The sequence below is a fragment of the Zingiber officinale genome, chromosome 9B (genome assembly GCF_018446385.1).
Source record: "Zingiber officinale cultivar Zhangliang chromosome 9B, Zo_v1.1, whole genome shotgun sequence".
Lineage (NCBI taxonomy): Eukaryota > Viridiplantae > Streptophyta > Magnoliopsida > Zingiberales > Zingiberaceae > Zingiber > Zingiber officinale.
In genome coordinates, this window is record NC_056003.1 from 75,401,250 (window position 1) to 75,421,219 (window position 19,970).

General features: G+C 43.7%; 2 protein-coding genes across 2 annotated transcripts; one reads left to right on the forward strand and one right to left on the reverse strand.

Moving 5' to 3' along the window:
* Positions 1–2,955: 2,955 nt before the first annotated feature.
* Positions 2,956–6,044, forward strand: LOC122022381 (auxin transporter-like protein 3). Its single transcript, XM_042580352.1, has 7 exons — positions 2,956–3,393; positions 3,479–3,664; positions 3,748–3,860; positions 3,953–4,136; positions 4,224–4,321; positions 5,003–5,468; positions 5,553–6,044. The coding sequence occupies exons 1-7, from the start codon at positions 3,220–3,222 to the stop codon at positions 5,856–5,858; spliced, it is 1,527 nt and encodes a 508-aa protein (XP_042436286.1). The 5' UTR covers positions 2,956–3,219; the 3' UTR covers positions 5,859–6,044.
* Positions 6,045–7,905: 1,861 nt separating this feature from the next.
* Positions 7,906–9,815, reverse strand: LOC122023066. Its single transcript, XM_042581162.1, has 3 exons — positions 9,269–9,815; positions 9,024–9,124; positions 7,906–8,163 (listed from the first exon to the last, which is right to left on the reverse strand). The coding sequence occupies exons 1-3, from the start codon at positions 9,813–9,815 to the stop codon at positions 7,906–7,908; spliced, it is 906 nt and encodes a 301-aa protein (XP_042437096.1).
* Between the last annotated feature and the right edge of the window lie 10,155 nt (positions 9,816–19,970).

Here is a 19,970-nt window from a genome sequence, read left to right on the forward strand (position 1 = left end):
CACAATTTTCATTTTCTATAAGGAAATTAAACTGATTAATTAATTAATTAATCATTTTTGGGTTAAAGAGGCGACACTAATAAATTAAAAACCACCCATGAATACCTAATGCATACTATATTTTCCAAAAGTACATAAGTTGGATTAAATCTTATCAGAATTTGGTTTAACACTGATAAGATTATCATTTTATATCAATCATGTAGATGGTACATTCCTAGCCAATGTGTTGAAGACATCTTCAGACAATTTTCATATATATGAAGGCCCTGCCCATCCTAGCTAAAATCTCTAGTCATGAGGGAAAACCTTATAATCGTTATTAACAAAGGTACACAAACTAAAATTTTGAATTTTTTGAAACCCCATTTAATTAGTTTAAAATATTGGATCAATACTAACAATTGGATCAATTTAACTAGCTAGCTTGAGTCATTCTGTATTGGTTGGCTAGCTAGCAAGTTATATAAAATACCAAGTCATGTCTTGTCTCCTCCATCAGTTACTCCATATATTCATATAATATTCCCCATTTATTTTGTGTCCCTACACAATAGAGAAAAAAATTTTAGTAGAAACCACTTGCTAGCAGCCAACACAGCCATCGGCACAGCCGTCGGCCGCTTGCAAGCGCTCGACACAGCTGTCGTTCACTTGCAAGCGCTCGGCACAGTCGCCGACCACTTGCTAGCAGCTGGACAACCGCTTGCTAGCAGCTGACCGGCACAGTTGTCGGTTGTTGGGTTGTTTGCTAGCAGCCACCGGCAAGCGACAGACCGCTTGCTAGCGGCCGGCACAACCACCAGCGTGCGGCTAGCGCCCGGCAAAGCCGCCAGCCGTGTGGTAGCGACTGGCGGAGAGGAGAGAAATGGAGAGGAGAGGAGAGAACTTACCTGAAGATCATCGGAGAGGAGAGATCGCGTCGGAATCGCCGAAAAGGAGATATCGCGCTGGAATCGCCGAAGAGGAGAGATTGCGCCGGAATCGCAGGAGAGGAGGAAATCGAGCGCACGAGAGGAGAAGAGTTGGTGCCCTAATTTTATTTTCGGGATTACCGACGGAATTTAGATTCCGTCGGTAATTCTGATATTTTTGCTTTTATTTCAGGATTGCCGACGGAAATTAGATTCCGTCGGTAATTACCGACGGAAATTATATTCCGTCGGTAATCTTGATTTTCCCCGTTAATAAATAGTTCCCATTATTGTATCGACGTAAATTTAATTCCGTCGGAAAATATTACCGACGGAATTTTAATTCCGTTGGTAATATTCTAATTTCACCGACGGAAAATTAATTCCGTCGGTAATATTTGAGATTACCGACGGAATTTAGATTCCGTCGGAGATTACCGATGGAAATTAGCTTCCCTCGGAGATTTCCGACGGAACAATATTCCGTCGGTATATTCCGTCGGTAAACCTGATTATTTTTGTAGTGATACAAAGTTTTACTCTTACCGCACTCTTAGTTACTATTCATCACAAGTTCTTCTCCTTAAGAAACTTCTTACTGGCTTTCTTCCTTTGATGAAAACCCAACAAAGCATCTATGACATTCTCTAATTTGAGAGTTTTCTTCCCCATATTAGAGTAGTAATCAAATTCTCATACGTAGGAGATTAAAGTAGAGAATTTTGAAACATCAGTACCTTATCTTCATCCTCATCTTCACATCAATCCACTTTAGATCGCTCATAATCTGATTAAATATGGTGATATGTTGGCTCAGATTAGTTTCCTCTATCATCTTCAGTTCGAATAGTTTCTGATTAAGATACAACTTATTTGTCAATGATTTTAACATGTACCAGCTTTTCAACTTTTGTCAAATTTCCACCGACGACTCCTCATATATAACATAGTACATCACATCATCCGTAAGACAAAGTCTGATCGTTATCGTCGCCTGAAGCTCCTCCCAATCTACCCTTTCCATGTTGTATGATTTCCTTTCTCCTAACACCTTCACCATGCCGTGTTACACCAATAAGTCTTTGATTCTTCTTTGCCATAATTTGAAGTTTTAATTCCGTTAAACTTACCATATCAAACTTCACAGAAGATGTCCTTAACATGTTGAGAATAACCAAAACCCTATACTCTGATATCAATTATTGCGCCCCAGGTAACTCTTTCCCTCTTTGCCTCTAATTGTGGAAGAAAAGGAGAGATGGAATAAGATCGCTCACAACTAGGCACCAAAGAAATTCCACTCAAGAGAACGCAAGAAGAAAACCAAGAACGAGAAAGAAACAAGAAGAAGAGACAACAGAGTATTACCGTGGATCGTCAGCGTGTCTACTCCACGAAACGGCTGAAGTCTTATTAGAATTCTTTCAACTCATTACATAGGGTTACAATGATCCTATATTTATAGTGCACAAGCCCTTACATGATATTTCGGACCGAAAAAAATCAAAAAAACCTTGAAATCTAGGTTTTTTGCTGCCTCTGGACGCACAAGGTCCAGCCGTGCCTAGCCGTGTTGTTTCTCTAGAACCAGACACGACTAGGCCGTGTTCGAGGGGCACGCCCATGCCTAGGCGTGACAAACTTCCAAAACCAAACACGACCCGGTCGTGTCCGATGGGCACGTCTAGTCTGAACATGCCCCTTTCTATTTTCTTCTGTGATAATCTTCATATCGTCCTCCGTATCATATATGAAGCACCCGTCGATCCTAACACTAGTTAATACACACGAGAAGCCTGGTCAGGTTGATTAATTAATTAACCTCATGTAACATGAGCTAAGATATCTGCCACCCGTGTTTATTATTATATAGTTGATCCGGGCAAAGAGCCGTGAACCGTGCGCACCTGGTGCGCTTTAACTGACTCGGGAACCGGACCGGGTCGCCCGTGCCAAACAGGAGCGCCACGCTCCAATGAGTGCACATTATTAATTCATCTGTAATCCAATGGTCCATCCCAACCCGGCAGTTTTATTCATCTCTCTCTCTATTCTTCTCTGGGGTCTGCAGCGTTAAAGACTGCTAAAGTGAGAGTGGCCAAACCAATCCCATCAAAGCACTGAGCCTTTGTCTCTCCAAATCTCGTCTCTCTCTCTTTTTGTTGTATTTAAGCAAGCCCAGCAGATATCGAAGAGTACTGTTATTTCATTTATCAAACCAGAAGAAAGAGAGGATCATAGATTAGAAATAGAGATCGTATAGTGTGTGTTTCATTGATTAATTTGAACAGGATAACGTAGATCAATGGGGTCGACGTCGAACGGGATCGACGACAAGGAGGCGGAGGCTGTCACGGCAGGGAGGTACATGGAGATGGAGCACGAAGGTGAGGAGAAGACCATCAAATCCAAGCTATCCGGTCTTCTCTGGCACGGCGGCTCCGCCTACGACGCCTGGTTCAGTTGTGCCTCAAACCAGGTCCAATATTTCAAGAATAATCTGTTTCTGTATTTACTTATGTTGTTTTACCCTATATATGATTTCTGTCTTGGTGCTGGTTCAGGTGGCTCAGGTGCTGCTAACACTGCCTTACTCATTCTCCCAGCTGGGGATGCTGAGCGGAATCTTGTTCCAGCTCTTCTACGGTTTGATGGGAAGCTGGACAGCTTACCTTATCAGCATTCTCTACGTGGAGTACAGAACCAGGAAGGGGAGGGAGAAGGTGGACTTCAGGAACCATGTCATTCAGGTAATACTATAACAAAGGTAGCATATATCTCTCTGATGTGATGGTGTATAATTTTAACATCTACACTCTGTTATGAAATGAAGTGGTTTGAAGTGCTGGATGGGTTACTCGGGAAGCACTGGAGAAACGTTGGATTAGCTTTTAATTGCACCTTTCTCTTATTTGGATCAGTCATTCAGCTCATTGCTTGTGCTAGGTAACGACATAGCTTATGGATTGCATAGCTAGTTACTGCACCCATAGCATATAGCTCTCTGTACTTACTCTGTTTTTTGTGTGGTGCTGCAGTAACATATACTACATTAATGACAAACTAGACAAGAGGACCTGGACCTATATCTTCGGAGCTTGTTGTGCCACCACAGTGTTCATCCCTTCGTTCCACAACTACAGGATATGGTCCTTCTTGGGCCTAGTCATGACTACCTACACAGCCTGGTATCTCACCGCAGCCTCCCTCCTCCATGGCCAGGTACAGTATAGTATTCATCATTCATGTGACAACAAGATAAAGCTACTGGTATTAATTAACATTGCAACTTGTATAAAATGGCGGCAGGTGGAAGGGGTGCAGCATTCGGGGCCAACCAAGCTGGTTCTATACTTTACAGGCTCCACCAACATCCTCTACACCTTTGGTGGGCACGCTGTCACAGTGTAAGGCAACATCACATAAACTCCCTCAAAGTACAAGACGTAAAACAAAACAAATGCCAACTATTGGCACCCTAAACTTGTATACATACAAAATATATATCTATATCTATATATATATATATATATATATATATATATATATATAAAAAGCTGGTTAAATTGCACACTTGCCTTTGCATGTGATGCATACTGACCACCATGAGCTGGTTTGTCTTTGGCTGGCTATAAAGTAAGGGACCAGAACCACCAGCAAATCAAATGCCTTCTAAGTTCTGATTACAATCTGCAAATTAATTAGTTTAGTTGTCTATCTATAAGTTATCGACTCTCGGTGCTGTGTTTGATGCTAGTTCCCAAAGAAAATGACGGATGTCATGTACCACCCACATTAGATTTGTTGTCAAGATGTATCATAGAAATAGGAACAGTTCTCCTAGTTTTAAGAGATCATACAGCATCCAGTGGCGAGGCTACTTGTTTAGGAGTTCACTATATATCTGGTACGAGTCAAACAAGCATTTCGAGGAAATGCATGTCGTTTTGCTGCTTTTTCTTTTTTACAGTAGCATCATTTGATTCCCTGCATCCGAACAGTGAAGCACGGAAACAGAACATAATTCTTTACTTAATTAGCAAGCTGATTAATGACAGTGGTTAATTGATATAATTAACTAAAAACAGGGAGATCATGCACGCGATGTGGAAGCCGCAGAAGTTTAAGGCAATCTATCTACTGGCGACGCTGTACGTGCTGACGCTGACGCTGCCGTCGGCAGCAAGCGTGTACTGGGCCTTTGGCGACGCGCTGCTAAACCATTCCAATGCCTTCTCGCTGCTGCCGCAGACGCCCTTCCGTGATGCCGCCGTGGTGCTCATGCTAATCCACCAGTTCATCACGTTTGGCTTCGCCTGCACCCCGCTCTACTTCGTCTGGGAGAAGCTCATCGGCCTGCACGACTGCCGCAGCATGTGCAAGCGCGCCGCCGCGCGGCTTCCCGTCGTCATCCCCATCTGGTTCCTCGCCATCATCTTCCCCTTCTTCGGTCCCATCAACTCCGCCGTCGGCTCACTCCTCGTAAGCTTCACCGTCTACATCATCCCCTCCCTCGCCTACATGTTTACCTTCCGATCCGCAGCAGCTCGCGAGGCACGTATCTCATTTCTTCATTGATTAAACTGTCGAGGTTGAAGTTAGCGATTATAGTGTTGAGAATAAAATTATTTCTTGCAGAACGCAGTGGAGAGACCACCGCGGTTCGTCGGAGGGTGGGTGGGAGCCTACTTGTTGAACATGTTCGTGGTTGGGTGGGTGTTGGTGGTCGGATTCGGATTGGGCGGTTGGGCAAGCATGACCAACTTCGTCCACCAAATCAACACCTTCGGACTCTTCGCTAAGTGCTACCAATGTCCCCCGCCGCCGCCGGGTACTCTTCCCATTCCCAATCCCAGTACTCCAACGCCATTTCCTGGCGGCTCAGCAGCTCACAACGCCACAAATCCGGCCATCGTAGTCTCTCCATCTCCTGCGCCTTCCTAGCTAGCTACTTCGGCAGGAAACGTTTTGCTTAGACTAATGAAGGCCATCTATGTGATAGTACTACTGTTCCAACTACTAGCGATTTCTTTCTTTCTTTGTTCCTTTGTTTTTTCTTCATCGAAGAGGAATGTAATGAAGCTATGATAATATGACCATTAATGGCAGCAGCAGCTAATCTGATCTCCAGTTTTGCTTGCCTTGCTTTTCAAATGCAACTTGCCCATTATTGTTTTCCCGAGCTGCTGCTTCTTTGTTCCTCTCCTCTCAACTTGGAGGAGCTGGATACAGCTCTTGCCAGTTAATTAATTGTAGTTGATACGGTGGGGGCACTTAAGCAACATAAGGATAAAAAATATCTGTCCCCTTATCCATTTGAGGATTTCTTGGATTATTGTCGGATCCTCAAAGAGATGTCCGACGATGTATTTACATAATTCAAATAACTCCTCTTATTGTACATGAACATCCTCTTATTATACTCCATTAACTTTTACTATTGTTTTGCTACTACTTCTATTTTAGATTCTGTGCCTTCTCCTTAGTCCTAACCCAGTGGAGCCTGAATTGTTTATCTCGAGCACGGGGGTCTGATCGGGTCTTAAAGAAGATTTGTGAGTTTTCTAAACCAAGTTATCCCGACCGAACATTTCATGCCCGATCAGTCAAGTCTTCCCGATCTCAAGTCTTACAAAGGGCTAACTTAAGTACGATAGGGTTGGAGGTAGTTAGCACTCCAGGGACGGTCTAGCTTCTTACCCTGAGCATCTTGCAGATAGTAGGCACCTGACGCTAACCTTTTAACAACTTTATACGGACCGTCCCATTGAAGTGTCAATTTTGTTACCTCCTCTACGGGTTTTGTCCTTTTCCACACTAAGTCCCCTTCTCTGAAGAACTAGGGAATCACCCTTCTATCATAGTTCTAATGCATCTTTTGTCGATATGCAGTTAATCGGGCAGCTGTTCGCTCGCGAATTTCACTGATAAAATCCAACTCTGAAAGTCGTCGCTCTGCATTTCCTTTGTCATATAGCATTCTTCTGACTGAGCGCACCCCGACCTCTATAGGCATCACAACATCACTGCTGTAGACCAGGTGAAATGGGGTGAGTCCTGTGCTTTCTCGTGGAGTCGTGCGGTAGAACCAGAGGATGTTGAGCAACTCTTCTACCCCATCGCCTCCAACATGATCCAGCTTGACTTTCTACCCTCGAATTATCTCTCTATTGGTAACCTCTGTCTGCCCATTGATTTGAGAATAAGTAACAGATGTGAAGGCCTGAGTTATATCAAATCCTTGACACTAGACATGGATCTTACGGCCTTGGAACTGTCTTCCGTTATTTGAAACCAACTTGCGCGGTATTCCAAATCGACAGAGAATGTTCTTCCATAAGAATTGAATAATGATTCTCTCAGTAATCTTGGCCAGGGCTTTTGCTTCCACTCATTTAGAAAAGTAGTCCAATGCTACGAGCAATAATTGTTTCTGACCTGGTGCCATCGGGAATGATCCCACAATATCCATGCCTCATTGGTCAAAGGGACATGAGACTATTAAGATTTTTAGCATGTCGGTCAGCCAATGGGTCAGGTTTTGATACTTTTGACAAGATAAGCAAGTATTCATCAGTCATTGAGTATCTTTCTGTAGAGCGGGCCAGAAATACCCGACCAGCAATACTTTTTGAGCCGGCATCCTTCCTCTTGCGTGATTACCGCAACATCCCCGATGTACTTCTTGCAAAGCGTACTCCACCTCCTCCATTTCTAAGCATTTGAGCAATGGTCTGGAGAATGCTCATTTGTACAACTAATCCCCGATCAGGGTATACACATGAGCTCTTTTCCTGATCAACTTGGCTTCTTCCGGATCAATAAACAGGATGTCCTGCTAAAGATAAATGATCATCGGAGCCCTCCAGTCCATCGGCTCCTTAATAGTGTTCTATATGTCAATCTGAGCTATTAGGAAGGTCTGGACTATCGACCTGTCTAGTACCTAGGTGGTCAAAGAGCTAGCCATTTTAGCTAGTTCTTCAGCCCTTTAGTTATCTACCCGGAGAATCTTAGTCATCATGACTTCCTTGAAATCCTCTTTCATCTTCTCATATACTTCCCAGTATAACTGCAGCTTGTCACTGTTAACCTCAAAGTTGCCTGTTACTTGCTGAGCTACAAGCTGAGAATCTGAATAGACAACCACACGGGCGGCTCCAACATGTCGAACTGTTTGTAGCCCTGCCAGTAGTGCTTCATATTCTGCCTCATTATTAGTGACTCTAAAATTTAACCTGACGGACAGCTGTAGGATATCCTCTTGAGGGGATATCAGAAGGATACCTACTCTACTTCCTTATTGGGTGGAAGATCCATCTACGTAGACCTTCCAAGTTTCTTCAGAATCCATTTGATGGACCTCCGTTAGAAAATCTGCTAGGGTTTGCGCTTTAATTACCATTCGGGGTTGGTATTATATGTCATATTCTCCTAGTTCAGTGGCCCATTTGATGAGATGACATGATACCTCCACATTAGTAAGAGCCTTACTCATGGTGCTGTTGGTCAGGACTGTGATGGAGTGTGTTAGGAAATAAGGTCTTAATCGACGAGCCTTGAGTACCAATCTATAGACCAATTTTTCCAGAGTCGTGTATTGGGACTCAGCCCCTTTCAATAAGTGGCTGAAGAAATACACTGGTCGTTGTACATCATCTTGCTTCTTTACCAACACCGCCCCCACGACCTCAGGGGTGGCTGACAGATAAACCCAGAGCGGCTCTCCAACCATAGGTTTGAATAGTGAGGGTAAGGTCTCTAGGTACTTTTTTAATTCCTCGAAGACCTAGTTCTTCGTCCCATTGAAACTTGGCCGCTCTCCTTAGCACTTTGAAGAAGGACAGGGCTCGATCTGTAGACCGGGATATGAACCTGGATAGTGCAGTTATTCTTCCCACCAACTTCTGAGTTTCCTTCAAATTCTGAGGCCATTTCATATCTCAGAGTTCTTGGACCTTCTCCGGATTAACTTCAATTCCTCGCTCGGTAACAAGGTATCCCAAGAATTTCCCCCTTCAAACTCTAAATAGGCACTTCAATGGATTCAACTTCAGCCCATAGTGTCGTAACGTGTCGTAAGTCTCCTCTATATCAAATCAAATTTACAGCCAGAGTGGATTTGATGAGGATGTCATCCACATAGACCTCCACGTTCCATCCTATCTGCTCCCCGAAGATCTTATTCATCATTCTTTGGTAGGTATTTCCTACATTTCTCAATCCAAAAGGCATGACGGTATAACAGAAGGTACCATCTGTCGTGATAAAGCTGACCTTCTCCTAATCTTCCCGTGCCAAAGGGATTTGGTAGTATCCTTGGTACACATCGAGCATGCAAATCCTCTCGCAACCTGAGGTTGAATCCACCATCTGATTAATCCTAGGTAGCGGGTAGCAATCCTTAGGGTTGGCACGGTTGAGATCTCGGAAATCGATGTAGACTCTCCTCTTATTGTTGGGTTTAGCTACCATGACCATATTAGAGAGCCAGGATGAGAATTGTACCTCTCTAATGTGACCTTCTTTCCTGAGCTGGTCCACCTCAGCTCGGATGATCTTATTTTTCTCGACCGAGAAGTTTCGCTTCTTCTGCTTAACTGATCTAGAATTAGGCAAAAGGTGTAGTCTGTGCTCAGTCACCTCGGGCTTGACCCCAAGTAGCTCTTTGGGGGACCAAGCAAAAATGTCCCTATTGCGAGTCAAGCATTGGACCAGGTCCATCTTAACCTCAATAGGCAAGTCGCTTGATATGCGGGTGAGGCTTTCCGGGCGTTCGGGGTAGAGCTGGACCTCTTCCCAAGGGATGAGCTCCTCGGCTATAAGCAAAGGCTCCTCTTGGATGACGTGGATCCTGCCATCCTGGGTTCTCTGAGCCTTGCGGGCATTCACCTTCACCATGTCGATGTAACACCTGCGAGAGACCAATTGCTCACCTTTAACTTCCCCGACCTAGTCTCCACATGGAATTTGATCTTCTGATGAAAAGTAGAGATTGTCGTCTGGAATTCGCGTAGTGTCGGTCTCCCCAAGATGATGTTATACGAGGATGGTGAATCCACTACTATGAAGGTGCTCCTCCACGCCCTCACCAGGGGCTCACTACCCAAAGATATGGTTAGCTTGATTTGGCTCATGGGTCATACTTCATTGCTGGTGAAATCGTATAATGAAGTAGCCATGGGCTGGAGTTCATTGGCGTCGATTTGCATGCCCTCGAATGCACTCTTGAACAGCATGTTGACAGAACTTTCGGTATCAATGAAAACTCTGGCCACGCGGCTGTTGGTCATAACAGATTTAATTATTAGGGCATCATCGTGAGGAAGCTCCAGCCCCCTCCAGGTCTTGCGGCCCAAACCTAATGATGGGCCTTGCAGCTTGCTCCCGACTGCATCCTACAACGTGTATCTCTAGGTGGCGCTTATGAGATTTCCGAGCCCTAGCGGAATCTCCATCTGTGGACCCTCTGGAGATCATACCAATCTCGCAGATGACCGCATTTCTCCTGTTCTCCTCTTCCCGAACTTCTCCTGTCTTCTAGTTGCGACCAGATTGCTGACTTCTTTGTCCTGCATTGTCAGGCAGGGATCTACCAGATTGACCTGCCACAGGCTGTTGGCCAGCCAACAGCCTCTGAATCCTGGGCGCAATCTCAGGTGGGGGCAGACCCAGCTCAACTGCACGCCGAGAGCCACGGGCAAACTAGAAGCAATCACTTGTGGTATGGGTGTGGGACCTCTGGTAAGTACAATAATGTGGCCCCCACTGACCGGGCCTTGGACAGCAGCCACATTTGAGTTGGCCTGGAATCTTAACTAGGAGGGAATTGCGGTCGAGCATCCCGGGAGCGCAGAAGAGGTTGAGCTGGCGGTTGGGGTGACCTCTTCTCTGGCTTGTTGGCGGGAGCAGGCGTCTTGTCCGCTTTCCACTGAGCCGCCTAAGCTTCTTCTACATTGATGTAACCGGCGGCCTTCCCTAGCATCTCATCGAAGTTCTTCACGGGCTCTCGGATGAGATCTCGGAAGAACTCCCCTTCTACCAATCTATGGGAGAAGGCGCTCATCAATATTTCAGAGGTAGCAGACGGGATGTCCTGGGCCACCTGGTTGAAGTGTTTAATATAGCTTCTGAAGGGCTCAGCAGACCTTTGCTTAAGGGTGAAGAGATAGTGGTCCATCTTCTGGTACTTCCTGCTATTGGCGAAGTGACACAGGATGTAAAATACGGTAACAAAATAATAATTAAATAATCTTATTAGAATTTTTAGAAATTTTTAGGAATTTTTTGGTATTTAATCGGAGCTCGTATGACGAGTTAGCGGGGATGCATTTATAGGCTTGGGGAAAGTCTGTTTGGAATACCCAAAAGTCGGAGTTGATTGAGGAATTAACCTTAGGTTTAATTAAAGATACCTAAGTTTAATTTCCTAAAAAAAAATTATTTTATCTCATTTTAATTCTCTCACCCCCGAGCCCTAGCCTCTTAACCCGATGGGCAAATTCTTTCGCTCTCGCCCAACATCGCCTCTCCCTCATGCGGCGCGTAGCGCCTCCTCTCTCTCGCGACACCGAGCAACGCCGACTCGCCCCTTTCCTCTCGCCTTTGCCCCGATTCCCCTCTTCCACTCCACTGGCCGATCGAGGTCTCGCCATTGTTGCCTCCTCTCAATCGATCGTCGTCCGGTGACTCTTCACTCGATAACGGACCGACACGAGGTTGCGTTTTCCGATCGCCGGGGGTCTTCCAACCACAAGCTCTGCTACTTGCTATGTCGCTGTGTGGCCATCGCTTTGTCGGCGCCACTGGATCGAGCCGGTGCCACCCGATCACTGGCGTGAGAAGGTGTTCAGGGACCCGAGGGTAAGTTAGCCCCGACAGATCCTTTTTCTTTGATTCTTCACACCTCGTGCCCTAGTTTGGTCTTCACTGTCGTGTCGTAGCTCCACCCGTTGCAGCCACCAGCAACCACTTCAGCTTTGGGTAAGATATAATTGAGCATTTGATCATTACATAGTGTTGATTTGAGTATCTGGCTTGGAGGTCAATTGCTTCTTACTGCTCCAGCCACAGTTCCAACAGCAAGAGTCCCTCCAGCCACAATTTCGACAGTGGGTTGCCCTCATTGTGAGCCAACAGTAGAGTGTTGTTGGTTAGAGTCGCAATTTTTCAAAGAGGAAGCCAATCTACGTGTCGTAGAGGTAAGGGAATAGGCAGGTTAAGTGCTAAAACAATGCAAGTTACAAATTGTGTAGGGTAGATCTATTGGTGATGCTAAGTCATGTAGAAATTTGAACAGTGGAACGAATGATGAAGGTGAATGGGATAGTTTTTTACAAAGAGATTATTGTATGCCAACTTGAAACCATTCCATTACAATTTTAGGGGCACAATTTCATATGTGGTAAATCCTAATCTAGTAAGTTTAGAGTTAATTGATGATTAGTTAAGGTTGATCAATAATGAGGGTTTCCTAATTGAATTAAGGATTTGATTTAGTTATTTGATACATGTTAGAGTAGCTAAATTGTACGTTTGATTTGCAAGACTTTGATTCGAGATGAGCATCTCGATGTGAAGTTTATATCGGATATGATCTTCATTTTTGAGGCGGGTAACTTTGACTTATCTCCTTGATATGGTCACTTTTGATATGCATAGTAGTTTATAGCTAGTAGTAATGATTGTGTTTGTTGGTGCAACCTTAGGTCAAGGTTGACCTGGGTGACCCGACTCGAGTTGACCTGACTCGAGGTATATTTTGATGTTTGACAAGAATAGAGAAGTTGTATTTTGATGTTTGACAAGAATAGGAACTTGGGGGATTGTGGGTGCAACCTTTGGTCAAGGTTGACCGACGGAAAAGTCCAAGTATGGAGACTTGGCACAGAAAAGTGCAAGTATGGAGACTTGGCACGGAAAAGTCCAAGCAAGGAGCTTGGCACGGGGAAAAGTCCAAGTATGGAAGCTTGGCATGGGAGGTCGGAGAGGGCTCGGTAGCTCGTTCTCTGGACTGGATGGAGTCGGAGAGGGCTCGGTAGCTCGTTCTCCGGACTAGGTCAGAGAGGGCTCGGTAGCTCGTTCTCCGGACTAGGTCAGAGAGGGCTCTGTAGCTCGTTCTCGGACTGGATAGAGTCGGAGAGGGCTCGTAGCTCGTTCTCCGACCAGGTCGAGAGGGCCTGAGCTCGTTCTCGACCGACGAAGTCGGAGAGGGCTCTGAGCTCGTTCTCCTGACTAGGTCAGAGGGCCTTGTAGCTCTCTGGACCGACGTGGAAGTCGGAGAGGGCCTGCAGCTCGCTCTCCGGACTAGGCCGAGAGGGCCTGAGCTCGCCTCCGACCGACGTGGAAGTCGAGAGGGCCCTGAGCTCGCCTCCGCACTAGGTCGAGAGGGCCTGAGCTCGCCTCTAGATCGTGAAGGCTTTAGGTTTAAGGTCGAAATTGGATCGGTCTCACGACCGATCTAGTGATACTATGGGTATCTAGATCGGTCACGACCGATCCAGGATACATCGATTCTCACCGTGGTCATCGATCGGCCCGTGACCGATCAATAACCAAACAGATTGGGAGAAGGAATAGGAGGGATCGGTGTGGACCGATCCACCTATGGCCTGATTGGTCCACGATCGATCAGGGCCGCAACCAACTCTCTGAGAGTTGGGATCGTCCTGGGACCGATCGCTTGGGCCTGATCGGTCCCCCGACCGATCAGATCCGTCCGGATCGATCGTGGAGCCTGATCGGTCCAGGTCTAGCCGTTGAGTCACAACGGCTAGATTTCTGTGTCTTCTTCTTCGCGGGTTCATATAAATCAAGAGGTGGAGGGCCTCTACAAAGGGCTGACTTCTTCTTGCTCCTGCGATCTGAGCTTTGCTGAGCTCTCCACTGCTGAAGCTTCGTGTGAGATTCCCTCGGCTGGACTCCAACTGATCAGTTGCTGCTGTTGTTGGCATCCGTGAAGTGGTTGCTTCATCACCAGTCGACGAGAAGGCAAGCAAACTAGTGCTTTTACATTCATATTGTTCTTGGCTTCTTGCTTTATCTTTGTACTCCGATCTTGCTGTTGCAAGAGAGATTGTGGCGAGGTTTCTCCACCCAGAAGGAGTTTTTATTAGTCGGTTTTCCGGGGTCTCATCCACCAACGGATTGATAGGATTCGTCCACCTTACGGACACGCCGAGGAGTAGGAGTATCATCTCCGAACCTCGTTATATCGTCGCGTTTGAGGTTTGATATTCTCCTGTTTCATTTCTATCTTTTATTTCCGCTGCGCTAACTAAAATTGTAGGAAGAAACGTGAATTTGGGGTCTGCTATTCACACCCCCTCTCTAGCCGCGTCCAAAGGTCCTAACAGTGTTTACTTCTGCTTTGGTATGTCACTTCTTGGTTCTTATAGTCTGCCTATATTCCTATCTGTTATGCATTCATACTTATATTCTCTTGTTTGTTACCATGTTTACTCCTGTTCATAGAAATAGTGACATACATTGCCCTACTGTATAGTAGTCTAGTTATTTGACATGTCTGACTTGTGTACCTACTTTATGGTTACCTAGATTATTATATGGATTTATTTCCTTTTTGGTACATTTTATATGGAGGTGTATACTGCCAGTATCTACATGTTTAGTGTCATGCACCATCTTGCATGATTGCATGCTGAGCGATTGTCGGCTCCATTATCGTTGAGCACATCACCAGTTAAATGATCTGCACACACAACCACTCATGGATTAGTGGTCCATCAGACAGGGTGTGTGCAGTTTGCTATGTCAGGGCTCCGCTGGTCCGCTGATGGGTAGCGATGACTGCAGCGTGTAGCGGGCAGAGATCCCTCTCCTTGACCATGATACAGGGAGATGAGAGCATAGGCTCCCCCACTATGTTTTGGGTAGGAGGATAGGTGTACTCCAACAGCATTCTGTCCACTCGGTCACTTAGGAGCAGTGATGACAGAGTGCACAGTTGTCATAGTCCTACCCACTCGGTCTCACCATCATGTGTGAGATGGCTGACTGGCGTCAGGGGTGACCATATCATTTTTGCATCATATGCATGGATTGAATTATTGTTTGTGCTTGCTGCATTATGTATGTTGCATTTTGGTTGTTGCATATGATTGACATTCATACAGGTGACATTTGTATCTGGTCTGACAACCCTTATTTCCGAATAGGAGATTCTGGTAAGTATAATTTCTTTAGCCTTTTCAGTCTGCATTTCCTACTTTTGTTCAGGAAACTATACCGCATGATTATTACTATTAGTTATATCTTATTATATATGTCTATCCGGTATTCGCTAAGTTGTTGAACTCACATCGTTAATTTATTCCTATTTCATGTTGAAGCTGTCAGAAGGTTCCAGTTGCTAGTCCCCTTGTCATAAGAGTTTACGTATTGGTCTTTTGGTATTTTGTTTATTTGCTTAGAGTTGTGTTTCGAACTTGTATTGGTTTTGCACCCTGGATTTGTATGGTTTTTCTTAAGGCATTGTAGTGGTTGGTCTTTTGCTTGCTTGGTGGGTTTCTATTTGGTATGTTTTGTTATATTGTGATGACATCCGGAGGCTGATATATTATAACTGTGTGGATTGTTTCATTTTGGTATGATTTATATTCCAGCCGTGTTGGCTCAAGATTGTGAGCCCTGAGGACTATGTATATAAGTTTCAGATTATCACCCGTACAGGGGAGATGTTGTCAAAATTTCTTCTGGTAGGGACTTCCCCGGGGCGTGACACAGGAAGACAGTCTCGAAGTTATAGAAACAGGTGATGAACCTATTCAGCAATCCATCGAACCATTTCTGAGCTGAGCCAGACAGAGTGTTCAAGAACACTCGGCACTTGATGGCGTTGCAGTATTGTGCAACAGCGTTGTTGTTGCTACTTGAAATATTGTACTGGTTCCCCTATACAAAAATTTTGTACAAGTCTCAAACCATTCCTAACAACCTATTGTGTTCTTTAGAAATTAAATTTGGAATCGCAAACAGAACTTAACATTATTGATTCCAAATTCAACTTGTTTATTCTTAGAGGTTTAGACTTGGATCGCAAACGATGCTTAACATTATTAATCCAAATCCACTCATGTTACAAATTCTATTAAATATTTATTTCAGAGATCGACTTCCAGGTTAAACATGGCGAGGGACTAGGCCTTCTTGGGTATGAGATCATCCACCACTTCCTAGACAAAGCCTTTCAACAAAATTTAATATTTAATCTCCTTATAGTAACCCTAGCTTTAACCGTTAAGAACAATCGAATCACAAGATCGAAAAATAAAAGAAACACAAAATCGAGTCATAAATTTGAAACCTAGAATCATTAGCCTCTTGTGTTTGGTATTTCAAAATCCATACAAAGAAAACTAGTATGATGCGGAACAAGACAACTAGTTATACTTTTCTTTCTGCTTATAGACCTCATGATCTTCTGTCATATTCCTCTTCTTATCTTGAACGTCGTATGAGCGACGATCTACCAAGATGAGAATCCACCCAAGCCTCCTTCTTCTCCTTACAAGTTTCAGCCACCAACAATCTCCTAGAGATGAAGAACTTCGGCCACCAACCAAGCTCCAAGGGATGCTAAGAAACAAAGCCTCCTTTCTCTACTTCTTCTCCAAGCTAAATCCGACAACCAAAATCTCCCCAAGAGTTGATGCCGCCGGCCACCAAAGAAGAAGAAAAGGAGAAGAGGAAGGATGAGGGTCAGCCGCCACCAAGGAAGAGAAGAGAGGAATAATAGATGTGTTGTAAGGTGAGGCACCTCTACCCTCTCTTTTATATTCCTTGGTCTTGGCAAATAGGGAAAGTTTTAAACAAAATTAAAACTTCCTTATTTTCCTTGCCAATGGCTAATAAGGAATATTTAATTAAAATTTCCTCTTAACCCATCTTGTGGTCGGCCCCTACGAGTCCTTCAAATAAGGAAAGGTTTAAACACAAAATTAAAACTTCCTAATTTGTTTCTAGAAATTTTTAAAATAAAAATTTCTCTTTTAAAATTCCCTTCATGGTTGCTTATAAAAGGAAACTTTTATAAATTAAAAACTCTCTTTTAAAATATGTGGATGATTACAAAAAGGAAAGTTTTCTCCAAAATTAAAATCTTCCTTTTAACTACAAATAAGGAAAGATATCAAACCTTTCTCTTAATCCTTTGTAGAAACTATAAAAGGAAAGATTTAATTTAAAACTCTCTTTTAAAATCATAGCTTCCACATAAGGAAAGATTTTAAAATAAACTCCTTCAATTTTAATTGTGGTCGACCACCTAAGCTTGGGTTCCAAGCTAAGGTCGGCCACCACTTGATCCCACCTAACCTTGGTTTGGCAGACCCTAGCTTGGGCTCCAAGCTAGGCTTGGCCGACCACCTTAAGGTGGGTAAGAAATTAGGTTTATGTGGGTATAAGCCTTTATAAATAAGAGGCTACGATAGGAACCGAGAGGAGGAATTGGTTTTGGTCTCCCGATGAGCTTGAGCTTCCCATGTTCGCCCCGAACACCCAACTCAAGTTCATCAATAATATCTCATTCCACTAAAGAGTTATTATTACACTACCGCACCAATCCCATATTACTATATGTGCTCCTTCTTATCATGAGTGTGTTAGTCTCCCTGTGTTTAAGATATCGAATATCCACTAATTAAATGAGTTACTGACAACTCAATTAATATCTAGCTCCAAGAGTAGTACCACTCTGTTAGTTAGAGCCCTATACCCAATCATTTGATGATTATTGTATGGACTCGTTGTATCATATTTTTGTATATATAAATAAAGGTATTTGTTTTTGGTTATTATACTTACTTGTATTGGTGCCAAATAACTAAGTATAATAACGTCCTTGAGTAGAAGATTCTTACCTATATCAATCGGTTAGTTGAATTGATAGTGAGATGATATAGGGAACACTACTCTTAAACATTCCTAGTCAAGTATTAGCATTCAGGGACAATGTTAATGCGACGAGACTAGCATGTAGGTCAACTCGATGACTTGATCTCACAAGTCATGGATATGGAGATATCAAGTTGACACATGAGTATGCATTGGAGAATGTATACTGAATGACCCGCCATGAGAAAGTATCATGGATCATTATATGGGTGTCATATACTTTCTCATGTGGCTATTAGTATAACTATTAGTCCTTGGACCTGAAGTCACCATGATTCCCTACATAAGGAGTTACATACTTTGGCTTCGTCAAACGTCACCCGTAACTGGGTGGACTATAAAGGCGGAGGGATGTGAGTGATATAGATGGGATCTATCCCTCCTATATGACGGGAGTGACATCGATATTCTTGATAGAGTGAGACCACTAAGTGCATGACCATGCCCAAATGAGTCAATATGAGATGTTGAGCTCATTTGATTGAGTGAGTCTACTTGGGATTCAAGATTTAGATTGATTAGAGGATGACACGGTCTATGCCTCACATTAATCAATCTAGATGTCTAGGATAGATGGACACTTGTCATATATTGTGAAGAGTCACAATTAGTAGTCAGAAGGTGATGTTGGATCTCAACATTCTTATTACTTGGGTAGTAATGATGTGTTGCTAGATACCGCTCATTACTTATGATTCTAAATGAGTTTAGGAGCATTGCCAATGTTATAAGAACCTATAGGGTCACACACAAAGGGAAATTAGATGGAGATTAGGTTCATTTGATGAACCTAAAGGATTAGGTCCATGTGATGAACCAAATTGGATTAAGAGTAATCCAAATTAGGCTAATTGAGTTGGACTCAATTTGGTTCATGTGTTAGATGAGTCTAATTTGGACTTAGACTCATTGAATCAATTTAATTCAATAAATAGAGATTCATTAAATTAAAATTGACTTGAACCAATGTTTAGATTAGATCAACCATGGGAGAGAAGTGGTCAAGTTTGACTTGACTTGAGAGGAAGATGAAGGGTCAAGTTTGACTTGACCATTTGCCACCTCATTGGTGAGTTGGAAAAGAGTGGGCCAATGATGATGCTCCACATCATCATAATTGCTTAAGTGGGATGCCACCTCATGGGAGTTACCAAGAGTTATGACTCTTGGTATCCCATGGAGATAAAACTCCCTCTTAATGTGGCCGGCCACACTAATTCATTGTGTGAGTTTTTATTTTTTTGTAACTCTCATCTTCTTCCTCAAGCTCTCTCTTCTCTCCCTCTCCTCCACCTTGGCCGAACCATTCAAAGGTGCTAGCACACCTTTTTGTTTGGTTTCTCCATCTCTTGCTTGTGTGGATACACATAGAGGAGTATCTTCTTTAATACTCTCGAGATCCGGCGAACCTTGGACGAGCGGGATTAAACGAAGGGCTTCGCATCATGGGTAAATTCTTATCTTGTAGATCTAAAGTAGATCTAGGCTTAGAAAACTCATACGTGAAAGTTTTTACACAAATTTTATTTCTTCGCACGGATCCGGTGGCGGGGTTTGGGGGTTTCCGCAACGTAAAAAGCGGTTTTTGCGGCCCGAAAAACCCAACAGTGGTATAAGAGCCACGTGCGAAGTGCGTACGAGTTTTATTTTGAATTTTATGAAATTCTATAGATCTGCAAGTTTCTGTGTTTTTATGACCTTTATAGATTTATGGGTAATTTTCTCGTAGAAGTGAAGCACAAGTGTTTAGACACTTGTAGGCTTCGACTACCGAGAAAATATTTCTGAAACGGCAAGGTTTCACCCCAAATCGTTTTGGGACAGCAGACTAAGGCGTTGTAGGATCACTTAGGAACACTCGCGATGGTTATATCGCGGGTAGGGGTGCTGCCCCTGACCCCGCAAGGGGCTTCGTTCCGCGATTGCGCCCGAAAATCGCTAAACGGGACCGCCGGGAATATTTACTCATAAAAATTATAAAAATTATAAGAAAAATTACTGAAATTATATAATTTAGAATTATGTATTATTTTATGATGGTCATGGCCCAAAAGACCCAATTTGATTGTATATTGTGTGTTGTAATTCATAATACGGCCTGCGTGCCGTCATGTGATTGTGTGTGTTGTATATTTGATACGC